This window comes from Thalia democratica, chromosome 8 (genome assembly GCF_965202585.1).
Source record: "Thalia democratica chromosome 8, ktThaDemo2.hap1.1, whole genome shotgun sequence".
In the NCBI taxonomy this organism is placed as follows: Eukaryota; Metazoa; Chordata; class Thaliacea; order Salpida; family Salpidae; genus Thalia; species Thalia democratica.
In genome coordinates this window covers 17,567,559-17,580,224 of record NC_139172.1, presented here as the reverse complement: position 1 = coordinate 17,580,224, position 12,666 = coordinate 17,567,559, and the positions used below count along the sequence as shown (strand labels likewise).

Sequence of the window (12,666 nt, the reverse complement as noted above, 5' to 3'; positions counted from 1 at the left end):
CTTCTTATAAAAATCCGCATATACTTATACTGGTAAATATTTCTAAGTATCATATTTTTTATTAAAAAACGTATTTGAAACTTGAACTTATAAAGTTATTATCAGAGTTTTTAAAACATTGTAATATCAAAATTATTAGTATACTATAAGTATGTATTATTTTTGATTCATTAAAACATCAAAGTGTATAATCTAACTATTATATATTATGTGTAGTTTAACTTTATACTTATTTGTCAGAAAATTAACTTGTTTTTAATTCTAAACTTATCCTTTTTATGACGAATTCATTATATTTAATTAGTGTGTCATTGTTTTATTTTTAATCTGAAAATAAACGAGTAAGAATAACTTTGTTAGTTACAAATCTATTTATACTGCCGCTGAGTAATCTTGCTATATTGGCGTCACACTAAATAAAAGGTTCATCACCTTTGAACTAAGTATAATGGAAATCAACCGTTTTATAGACTGTCCACTAAGGCTTTTAAATTAGCTATCTTATTTACTAAGTTATATAATTTTATAACAATGTTTAATTTTGTTTCGTCTGCAAACTAAATTAAAAAGAAATTTTCGTTTTATCAGCGTATTATTATGTATTTTTGTAAAGTTGTAAATTAAAGTTTATTGTTTTGTACGTGAAATTTTTTTATAACTTGCTGTTTTCCCTAAAAATTTAATACTATTTTCAATAACTAGAATAAAAACAAAAAATTTTATAGAGATATTTATTTAAATACATTAGTACATTTGAAAAATTTGAAGAAAAAATTTAAAATTTTATTGCTACAAACTGATTGTAACTTTTTTTGAAAATTTAAAAATATTTAATAATCAATTTTTTTCAAGCTTACAACTTTTGTAAAAATGAAAACAAATATATTTTATTCATAAACAACATTTTACTATAAATAAAACTCATAAACACACAGAAAATAATTAAAGTGGATATATGGCTTTAAAACGGTTGAAATCTACTTAATAATTAATCTTTTTTGCTGCATGAGTAAAGATAAGTGTTAGATTTTCTTGTTTGCATTTTATTTTATAAGTTACCAATATAACTTTACTTTATTTTCCGAAATTAACACAGTTAAAAATTAATTTCTAGTAAAAAACTTTATGTTGCAATTTTATGTACTTCAACTCAAGTAAATTTAAGCCTTCAAATGGTAAACTTTATAAAGTAGTACTACTTACACAAATTGATTTAAAAATTCTAAGCTTACCTCCGACCCTCAAAAAGATTGAACTTGAACTGGCCATAAATTTGCATACGGGACTGCTCAATGTTATGTCTTCACCATTGGTCATAATATTCGACGTCATCATAAGAAGTTCTCCAATGATGAAAATAGAAACACCGCCAATTAAAAATGCACCTTCCAGTGTCACTAATAACAGAAATAAAGTCGTTGAGCATTTAATTTTATGCACAATAAAATAAAACTGTAGTATTACATTATATTCAAACAAGAAAGTACAAAAAACAATTTCAACAACTATGTAAATGATTATTAGTCAAAAAAAAAATCATTAATAAAAATTTACTTGAACCATTGAAAGCCATATTTAACCTATATGTTATAAATGATGCTATTAATCCAAGTTTTTGTCAGACAACATATTTGATTACAACTTGTACTTTTTTTATAATTTGTTTTAGTAAAACCTGTACTCATAAAAAATAGTTAGTTGTACGTTCAGCATAAAAATTTTAAGTTTACTTTGAAGGTATTTTTATTTATAAAAAGTTTAGTTGCGTACTACTTTTTTTAAACTTTTCTTTATAGATGTTGTTATAAAAAAAAGTGAAGTATTTCAGCTACTTATTAGTTTAAGCACTGCAAAAGCAATATACTATTGGAAAAACTAACTTTTTGTATTAGAATTTTTTATAAATATTTTTTATTATAAACAATAGCACAAGTATAGCTACTGTTTAGATTTTATATTCTGTAACTTAAGTAATTATTGTCATCGTCGAACATGAAACAACAATAAATAAAGTAGTCTACATATAGTTTACTAGACTAGCTAATGGTGGAAAAAATCTAGTAATGACGATTAAATTAGTTATTATTTATTTCAGGTTAATACTTTTCTAGTCAAGTTTTTACGGACGTATCAAATTTTAGCGAATCATAATTTATTTATTTGATCATATATGTTCGCATAGTATTAAGATAAGTTATTAATTAAAATAGTAAACGATTAAGACATTTTCCTAATTAACTAAAAAAGTTTCTTTTTGTACTTCAAAAAAATATTTCTAATAAATAGTGTTCAGTTGTAATAACCTGTTAAACCGTAAACTTCTTCGTGCACCAGGTCTTAGGACCAAATATTTTGAACGTTTTTTTAATCATTTTTGTCGTTTAATAAATTTTAAAGTTTACCAACATTTTATTAGTTGTAAAAAAAAAATCAGCTGTTTTAAGTTTAAGACTTTGTTATATTTACAGATAAGTTTTAGCTAAAACAAAATGTATTCAAAAGTTTGACCAAAATATGTTAGTTCAAATTTTAAGTACTAATATATTTTGAAATATATGAAAACTATTTCTACATAAAACTATTAATCTATAACTTTAAAGATACCATATATATGTTTTACTTTTTATACGTTAATACAGCTTCTAATTTAACATTTTATTAAAAAAAAGTTTTTTTCTTAGTTATAATACAAGGTGTTTTGTAAATGATTATCTATTTTGGTGATAAAAATGTTGCTACAAATTATAAAACACAATATCTCGAATATTATCTCTTAAATTTTTTTGAATACTATAACTGTTTTATATAAAACCTGAATCTTACTTTTATATTTTTGTATACTTCTGTATACTTTTTTAATGAAATAAATTTATTCAAGCCTACACCAATCTAATTTTAAAACTTGACAAGAATTTTTTAGAGTATAATTAAGTATCTGATTAACCTTTGTTTAATGATTTTTCTAGTGAAGTCGTGTTTTATTTACATTTATGTTTATTAAAGACTGCTGCTGAAAAAGTCTTTCTAATTGAGAAAAAATGAAAAGTTAGCAAACTGTAATGCTTTGGCTTTTTAACCTACAAAAGAAAGTCAATAATATCATTTTCAACCACATTTTTAATTGCAAATCTACTAAACCGTTTTGATACAGGAAGTTTGTTTTTTAACACAGGTTGAAAATTTATTCAAAAGGATCATGTACAGTCATGCCAAGTAATTAAATATTTAATTGATTTAGTAGGTTAATTTCTTTCTTATTCATTTAAAACTTTAACTTGTGTTTAGTTTAACACATTAGCTATTTTGTCTTAACTTATTTGACATGCTTGTCTTATAATTTATTACTCTACTCTTTTTATTATATAAAAATAAAAACTAATAATAATACCATTAAACAATGTTTTATATTAATCTTAAAATTTATTGTTTAATTTTTTTTTTCTAGTTTAAATATTTTCATTTGAATTTTTTTAATTTATCATAAACGATTTTATCTTACAGGCAGCTAGCAAAAATTCTAAAAAAATTATAAATACTAGTAAAGAATTTATTAATATAACTTATGTTACATATCTTTTTCACGATTTCTTTAATTCTTTTTGACATCATGGAAACTTTAATAGCATTATTTCATTGACAAAAACATAACTTATTTAGAATTTTACTTTTTCTTATATAAACATTTTAACCACTAACCTACATTGTGATATTTGTGTGAAGTTAGTGCCAACGACACTGTCATAGTTTGCATTCCGTAATTTATCGACATGCCGTATTTTGTTACGTCATAAAACGTGGTGACGTCGTGTGAGGGTAGATAAACCGAAATCATGCTATCCAAAAAATTCGGGTCCATTTTAATCTGTTTTTTTTTTACCTTTATCTTGAACTTTTTCAGTACAAAGATAGTCCTAATATTATTTATCTAGTCATATTTATTTTATAATTAAAGCTAAAAACCAACTTTCAGTAATTTTTTAACTTGGTTTACATGTTGTATAATAAGTTTTATCATTTTAAGTGTCAAAACTTTATGAGACACGTAAAGTTTAGGTTTTTTTCTATGTTAAAAAACTTCTGACTTTTAAGTAGAGGTTATGTAAATTTCACTATTTATATTTTTATTGTATTTAACTTGTATTTTCTTAGTTTTTTTAGAAAACAAAATTTTAGTTACAACTGATAGTTATCAGTTCTATAATTAGATTTTGTATTAAACACGTGTGTACAATGAGCTTTGAGCATACGGTAGGTATGAATTTTTATATATGAATAAATTTAAAATTTCAAGCTAATCGTTTGTAAATAAAGATTCAAGCGAAGCAAGTTTGCTGGAACATATGATAAAAACAATTTGCACATTTTTTCTTTATCTGAGTGAAATACGTTTCTGTGTGTTAAACGACTTAGCAGACCTTAACGGTTCTCTGTAAAAAGTAATGAGTGCTGCAAGAAAAGAATAGAAGATAAAGTAAGTGAATATGTGTATTTACTAAATATAAGAATAATAAGTATAGTTAATATTAGATACAATATATGAAATATACCTCAGCTGCTATAACGTTAGAAAAAAAGGAGTATATCAATAAGTATCTATTTATAAACATATAAATATAATTAAATATATAATTAAGTTTAAACATATTATATTAATTTATAAATTGCACTATTGCAAATTATTATACATTATCATTTAATTGCGTTTAAAGGTGTTTAAAGCTTTCTAAATTAGGAGTTTATACTTTTTTTACTCCTTTTTCTTAATTTATAACAGTCGGTTTATATAACATAGGTTGATCTAATATTAACTATCAATCTATAATGTTTATGCTTACCTTAATTTCTATACAAAAACTCATAATGCAAAACATTTTTTATTATTAAAGCGCTATTTTATAACACAATAACTTGAGCACATAAAAACATTTAAGACTAAGTATTTTTCAGTTTTAAATTAATAATTATATTTTTCTGAACAAAATAGTTGTAAACAATTTTCTTTGAAGTAAATGATCAAATTTTTAAAGCAACTACCAAAAACTCAAAAAATTTTTGTAAAACAAATACCGATTTTAGAATACTATGTTTAAAGTTTATCCTTGTTTTATATTAGTTGAAAAAAAAGTAAACATTCAACCGCTATAGATTTATACATGATGTTCAACTACATTAAAAAATCGTTTATGAAAATAAGCAATTAAGTTATAAGTTTGTTTCCTTTTTCAAAAACTAAGTTTTTTAAAGTACACATGCGTTGTTCACTAAGTTTAAATAAAAAAATGTACGTTTGATAAATTTTGCTCTTTTACAACTAAAAATAACTTTTTTATTACTTTATTTTAATTCTCGCAATTTTTTTCTGTACAAACAGAAAAAAAACAACGATAGTCTAGAAGTTTGTTTAATTAATGTTAAAACATATAAGTACTTTAAGTATAAACAGTTAAAGTTTGATATCTTTTTACGTAAAACTTTTTATTTAAAAAGTTTAAAAATATATTTTATATTTGTTTTTAATTTCAAATATTTATTTTGTTTTAATAACTTATACTTTTTTAATGAGTCAGTAGTTCAATAAACAATGTTTTTTTTTTATATTCAACAGCCTTTAAGCATAAACAACGTGTTTTTTTCCTTAACAATACACAAAAATAAAATAGTTTTTATAGTAGTTAACACTATATAAAAATAGTTTTCATAACATTTTTATTTGTTTTCAATAAAAGAATCGCAATTTATATAATTCATTTAAGTACCTGTGTCTCTTAAATCAAAAAAATCTTGAACTTAATTAGATATTGTAAAGTACTTGAGCCAATAGTAAAAAATCAGTAACAAACAAAACTGAGCACAACTCACAGTTAGCCATTGCGAAGACGTAAGAGTTGTGTAGAGGAGAAAAATGGTGATTATACCAAGTAGCGTGGTGCAGATGGAAACACATGCCGACATAACAACATCATTATCACTCGTTTCCTTTTCTAATTATTAAATCTATTTCTTGTCACTTGATGCGCAAAAGAGCACGACGAATTCGGTCGTTGTCTGTTTTAGAACTTTCGCTATTTTAATTGTTTTTAGTTAAGCTTTATTATTTAAGGCGGATATTTTTTTAAATCTCGGCAAAAAGTTTCCAACAACTATTTTATGTTTTTAATACTTTAAACGCAAAGTTTACCCATTGAATACTACAAAAATACGTTAAGTGTTCTCAAAAAATAGCCATAAGCTTTTTTTAATTGTGATTATTGTATTTTTTAAACAATATTTTTTATACTATTTTTTTATCTTGCACAATAGAACTAAGTATTTTGTATAAACTTTTTGTTTAATAAAGTCAATGTTTTAAATGCGATTGTTTTATCTTTTTATCATAATTTATATTTTTAAGTTAATGGCTCATTAAATAATTAAAAACTAAAATTAACTGTTAATTTTGAACAAACAACATGTCAAAAATTCTTGTTAAAAGTTCCTGAAGTTTTAATAAGAAAACTTTTGTTTCATTTTCTTATAAAAAGTAACGCATTGTTATTCTATTATATATATATAAGTTATAAGATTAAATTTTTAGTCATGTTCGCTTTTTTTCGTCATCATTCTTTGAATAAAAAAACTTTTATTTATTTTTGTTTTTGTTGACAGTATTACTTTTGTTTATGATTTGAGTATATAAATACTAAAGGACCTAGTAGATGATAAGATTTTAAGAATACTAGTGTTTATGATGTTGATGTAAGAAATTTATTTATTAGTATAATTTTAATTTTCTATTTTTACATTAAAAAAGCTTTAAATTCTTTTGTTAGTGTTCAGTATTAATTTCTAATTAATATAAACAAAAAATTTAAATTTTATAAAAAAAAACATTCCTTACTTAGTAAATGAAGTGAAGTTAATCATAATTTTAAACTATTTTGAACTTGTGAACTGTCCAAAGGTATGTTTCATTTTTCTGTTCTGTAAATATAAAAAATTTTAAAAACTTTATTAATATATAAAAAAACATTTAGTATATTTCTCGTCAAAAGTTATAACAGTTAAGATATTTTTAAATGTAATAAAATAGATTATAGTTTCACGTAGATGAATTATTAGGTTTCGTAAGTCAAAATATTTTTTTTAAATTAAAATATATTTAAAATTTAGATTAAGGTGAACTATTATGATAAAGTGAAACTTTTAAGGTGTCTAGAACTAGTAAAAAAGATTATATAAAACGATAACTTTTACAAAGTTATGGATAAACTAGTAACTCCTTGTTATTTTATAATATTTTAAATTATTTTCAATAACTGTATAAAATTCTTGTTTTAAATAACTAAATATTTATTGAAATATTTTGATTTTCTTTTTTAGTTTATTTAATTATGAAAATTATATAGGTTAAATAGATTACAAAAAAATCGTTTACTACCATAGTATATATGTTTTTAAATTATTTCAAACTTCACTTACAAAAAAACCTATGTTTTAAAGAAACGATAGTTCAACTGTATACAATTTAAAATGTTTGATTTACTTATTACTGATTAATAGCTTAAAAAATATGCTAGAAATGAGTTCCTTGGCGCTGAAGCGCATTTAAAATTTGCGGGAAAGTTCTTTACGACGATTTTGGTCTTCAACAGTGTTAACCAGAGTTGCAAGAAAAAGTATTGTTTTGAAATTTTCGACTAATTTTCATTGCCCATGGTTTTCAAACTTGTTTGTCCACCCGTATATTATGTATCATTGAGAATTTAAGACAAATATTTTTTTGAAAAGTATGTAGGTTTTCTGACTGGTTTTTCAAAAAAAATGCTTAAGTATTAACACCGTTTCCGTTGTAGTTGTTTTTATAGCATTTTTTAGATCAAATCCTTTTAAACAATAATATTTGTATACAAAGTTTTAAAAAGTAAAAAAAATGTTTGATCTTTTTAATTCTTTTTTCAAAATGAACGTTTTTTTTCTTTCTAATCTTCTGTCACCCTTTGGCGTGTCTTATAGTAAGGTTTATAACTTTCAGAACAAGATGGAATAAGGGCGTGTTATTTGTCGATCCAACAAGTCATAAAAATTACTTAAGCAAACTATTGTAAGCTGGAACAAAGTAAAGCTTTTATAGCATTCATTATCAGTTAAGTTAGCATTCCAACTTATTAGAATTCTGGCAATTGTGACAAAAGCTAAAACTTTTTAAATAAGCACACTTTGTCCTGGACAAGACGTTAAAAGGTATCCCTGGTGTACAACTCAATAACCGAATTTTTTTTTCGTGCACCAGGTCCTAGGACCAAATGTTTTGAGCGTATTTTTTTCGTTCCATAAACTATATATATAATGTATAAAGCACTAATTTTGATAAAATATTTTGTTGTAGTATTTTAGTGTTTTTTAACATTTAACATAATACTATCAAAATAACTACATTATAATAAACTGTTTTAATCTTTACTCTTATAAAACGGAAGGACTAGATACATATCAGTATCACAATCCTAAACAGTTTTTGCTTTAATAAAATTAATAAAAAATATGATATAAAGTTTTTAGAATGACCGCAATAACGAATTAATGAAAAACTAGACTAAACTTAATTAAAACCACTTGTGCTCGCATAAAAAAAAAATACTTTAACTTAAATTTTTTTTTCTTATTTAACGCTGTTTATACAAGCAACTGTGCATTTTCTTTTTTAAAAGTATTGTAAAATTAAAAAAAAAATTGCACATAATTAAAAGTTATCTTTTTATATTTAATTAAAAAAAGTTTTTGATTGTTTTTAAAGATTATTATAATTCTATCTTACTTACATTACCACTTAAAACTTGCATTAATAAGTTCTTTAATGTGACGTTAGTTAAGTTTTTAAGTAATAATTAAGGTTTTTATTTAATATTTTTATGAAAAACTAAGTTTATTTAATGAAAGTTGTAGAAAAGTTAGAAAGAAAAAATCTTAGTTTGAAATTTTAAACCCTTAGTTGAACGTCTTAAAATAAACTTGAAAAAAATATATTCCAGTTAGGGTAATACCAATAGCTAAAAATATATATAAACTTAATTCAGTGAATTAACTAGTATTAAAGTTGACAAGTAGTTATGTCAACAAGGCCAAAGGCAGCTGAAATTGAAGAGGACCTTTTAAAACTTCAGAGAGAGTTTTTGAACAGCAAGAAAACACCTTCATCAGCAGTTGTTCGAACTTCTAATGCAACTAAAAATGAAGTTCAAGAAGAGAGAACAAAAGCATATAATTTATTGAAAAAAGGTAAGTCCACTATCAATAGCACCTTAAATGCATATTGTTTACAATCTTAATTGTAAGAATGATTTACTACCTAAAAGTTGTTTAATAAAACTTTTAGATAATTAATAGCTGATAAATAAAAACATTTTTAAAGATAAAAACTGCCAGTAAAAACTTTTATGTTTACAACAATAAATGTTTCCAAGTCCACAGAGTTAATTTGATCATGTGTAATTTATTTAACTCTCAAATATTGAAATATTATTTATTTACAAGAAAAATTACAAAAAATGATAAAAAATTAACAATATTTTTTGGTCTAAATATTGCTTGTTTGCTTGTCGTTTAGTAAACACTTATAAAACTAAGTCTCAGCATTAAAATGACAAAGTGTGGAAAGTTCTTAAGTTTTTAACTCCAAAGCATGCACGGTTGGTGCGCGTCAGGCTAAATCAGGCTTAGTCAGTCTAAATCAGTTTTTTTGAAAAAAGTTGAAAAATGTCAGGCTAAATCAGTTTTTTATTTAAAAATTTGAGAATCTCAGTTTTTCTCAGTTCAAATGCTTGAAAATTTTTGATAAAAAAAATTGAGAAATCTTTTTAAGATCAAATTGAGATTTGAATTTATTTCTAAATAAAGATTTAGTTTTTAAAGACAAAATCAGTCAGTATTTATAAAATGAATTCTTAAAACCTTTTGTTGAATCTCTAAAAAATTTTTAAGAATCTTTGTTATTTTGTTTTGAGTACATTGTATACGTCACAATTATGAAAATTTTAAAAAATACAGTTTAAACATTACAGTTTAGTTCAACAACTTAGCTATTTGTTTAAATTTTAATACTCATTTTAATAATACACCATCGTTTTATTATAAATCTTCTGGTTATAATGTTTTTATAGTGATTAATTAAATTGAACAATTGTGTAGAGTAATATATATTAAATTATCACACTAGAAATAGATTAGATATAACACTTATTTTAAAACTTATCACTGAATTTGTTATGTTAAGGGCATAGGGGGTAATTCACCTTTTTCACAATTTAGTCTTATTTTATTGAGTTGTAACTAAGCTATGTGTTGCTTTTTGCATATTTTTAAAGCTCAAAATATTTTTGAGTCAAAGCTGGTTGAAGTCGGAGACTACAATAGTACTAATCAAGACCCCCGATATCTAAAATGACTTCTAAAGGGGATTTTCCTTACTTTGAAAAAATGTCAGGCTAAATTGGTCTCAGTCAGGATAAATGAAAAAAATTTCGCGCACGAACCCTGAGCATGTCTTTACAGTAACCTCTCGCATCTTTACGCACTTCTGACGTTACGCACTCTCGTTTAGTTACGCATTTTAGAATTCTAAATAATTGAAAAAATAAAAATTTTAAATGTTTTTAATATTGCACAAATTAGGTTTATTGTATATTTTTTATTTAAAGTATGTTTTTAAATGCTAATTCACCTCTCTATATATTTAGACTTTGTAAACTTATGTTTCTTGACTAATTGATAAACATTTAGTTATACCTCAGTATATCAGAAATTTTGTTCACAATAAGAGATAAACTAAAATTCTGAAATGTTTTTGTAAAAGGCTATAAAAACAAATTTTAATGTAGACACCACACCATTTTTCTATTGTAAACTAATGATTAATTAAAAATTGAATTTGCTAAGTAGAATAGTTTATAAATGTTAAGTTTCAAGTAAGTCATATATGAATAAAGATAAAGATAAAATCTACTTATTATTAAACTTTGTAAAAGAAATTTACAAGTATTTTTATTCTATATAATTTTAAATACTTTTTTTTAACATATCTATAATTTTATCTTTTGTTTTCATATTTATAAATAAAGTAAACAAATTGTTCAAAGTGGGAAAGTTCCCAGTATGCTTTTAACTAGAATCAATATCAAAAAACAGCGATTATAGTAAGTATATTTAGTACCTCTCGTACCTTTACGCACTTTTTCTGTGGACACAATGTGCGTAAATAAGCGAGAGGTTACTGTACTTACACTTCAACTAGAAAGTAAATGAAAATTATACAGCAATAATCTAACTATGTCTCTAAAGTAGATCCACATCAGCTTTAAAAAAAAGCATAGTTTAAAAAACTATTTTATATATGCACAGAATTCTAAATACTTACCTACAAAACAAGCTATACAAAAATACTTAACTAAATAACTACTCTTAAAACAATAACACAAAAGCTTACTAAATAAAAAATGTAACTTATCTAGAAGCATTTATATAAAGTATTATCATAAATTCTAATAGTACATTTATTTGTTGCTATTAAAAGACAAAAAAAAACTCAAAATATTAGATTAAGCACCTGGTATCAGGAAAAACCTTTTAGTCATCAAGTGTTACACCACTTAGATACAGTTTAACGTCATGTCCAGGACACTTATATAAAAAGTTAAGCTTTTTTCATCAATTTATATAATAATAAAAAATAATCTAACACAGTTTGGTGAACACAAGATGCAATAAAAAGTAAAATTCACACAATTAAAAAAACTTGTCCTGTTAAACTGTATCCAAATGGTGTAAGATTCATAAATCTAAAGGTTCCTTTGTACACCAGTTCCTAGGACCAAATGTTTTGAGATTTTTTGTTGTATAATTTTGTTGTTCTGAATTATGCATAAATTGTTCAACAAAACATCTTAGACTAATGTTTATAAATATTTTTTTATTTCACTTAAACTTACGACCAATTACCTAAAAAAGCTCTGAGAAAGTTTTGTTCCATGTCTTTCTAACTAACTTGTATAATAAATATTATTTTGAAAGACACAAGCTAAAACTTGTATAACACATATATCTGAACAAAACTAGTGTAAAATTGCTCTAGTCGTAATAAAAATTATTAAAGTTTTCTGCATTAACTTACTGTATCAAATACCTCACTTAATTTCAGTAGGCTAGTTTTTAGAAACAAGGGATTTACTGGAGTTAAGATTAGGAACAAAGCCAAATTATCATAAGTTTTGCATACAAACATTTGGTTTCTAGTTACAGTCAACAGCGTCAGCTCAAACAGATACGCCGTATAAATAAGTCTCATTAAGAGCTGCTTGAATATGACTTTTTTTATGAACTTCATCAATAATTTTAAAAGTTGAACAAGGTTGCCATGCACTCAGGATATTCAGGACACTAAGGATTTTTTTTTTGTTTTGAAAATCTCAGGATAACTTGAGATATTTGAATTTTATTTTTTTCTCAGGCTGACTCAGAATGAAAAACTCAGGATAGAATTTTTTGACTAAAAGACAAGGTAACCCTGGTTAAAGTATCTGTGTAAAGAATTCAGCTTAATTATTTTACTAACTACTATTATAATTAAAGTACTTAAATTACTATTTATTTTTATAAAGTTTTGTCTTATTTTGGTTAAAACATTAATGAGGTTGG

General features: G+C 23.8%; 1 protein-coding gene across 1 annotated transcript in view; it reads left to right on the top strand.

Moving 5' to 3' along the window:
- Nucleotides 1-9,086: 9,086 nt before the first annotated feature.
- The window catches only part of LOC145842940 (RNA polymerase II-associated protein 1-like), a 28,793-nt gene continuing 25,213 nt past the window's right edge, over nucleotides 9,087-12,666 (top strand). Inside the window, exon 1 of the mRNA XM_082950414.1 lies at nucleotides 9,087-9,255. Coding sequence (XP_082806540.1) covers nucleotides 9,087-9,255 — 169 coding nt within the window. The remainder of the gene's footprint in view (nucleotides 9,256-12,666) is intronic.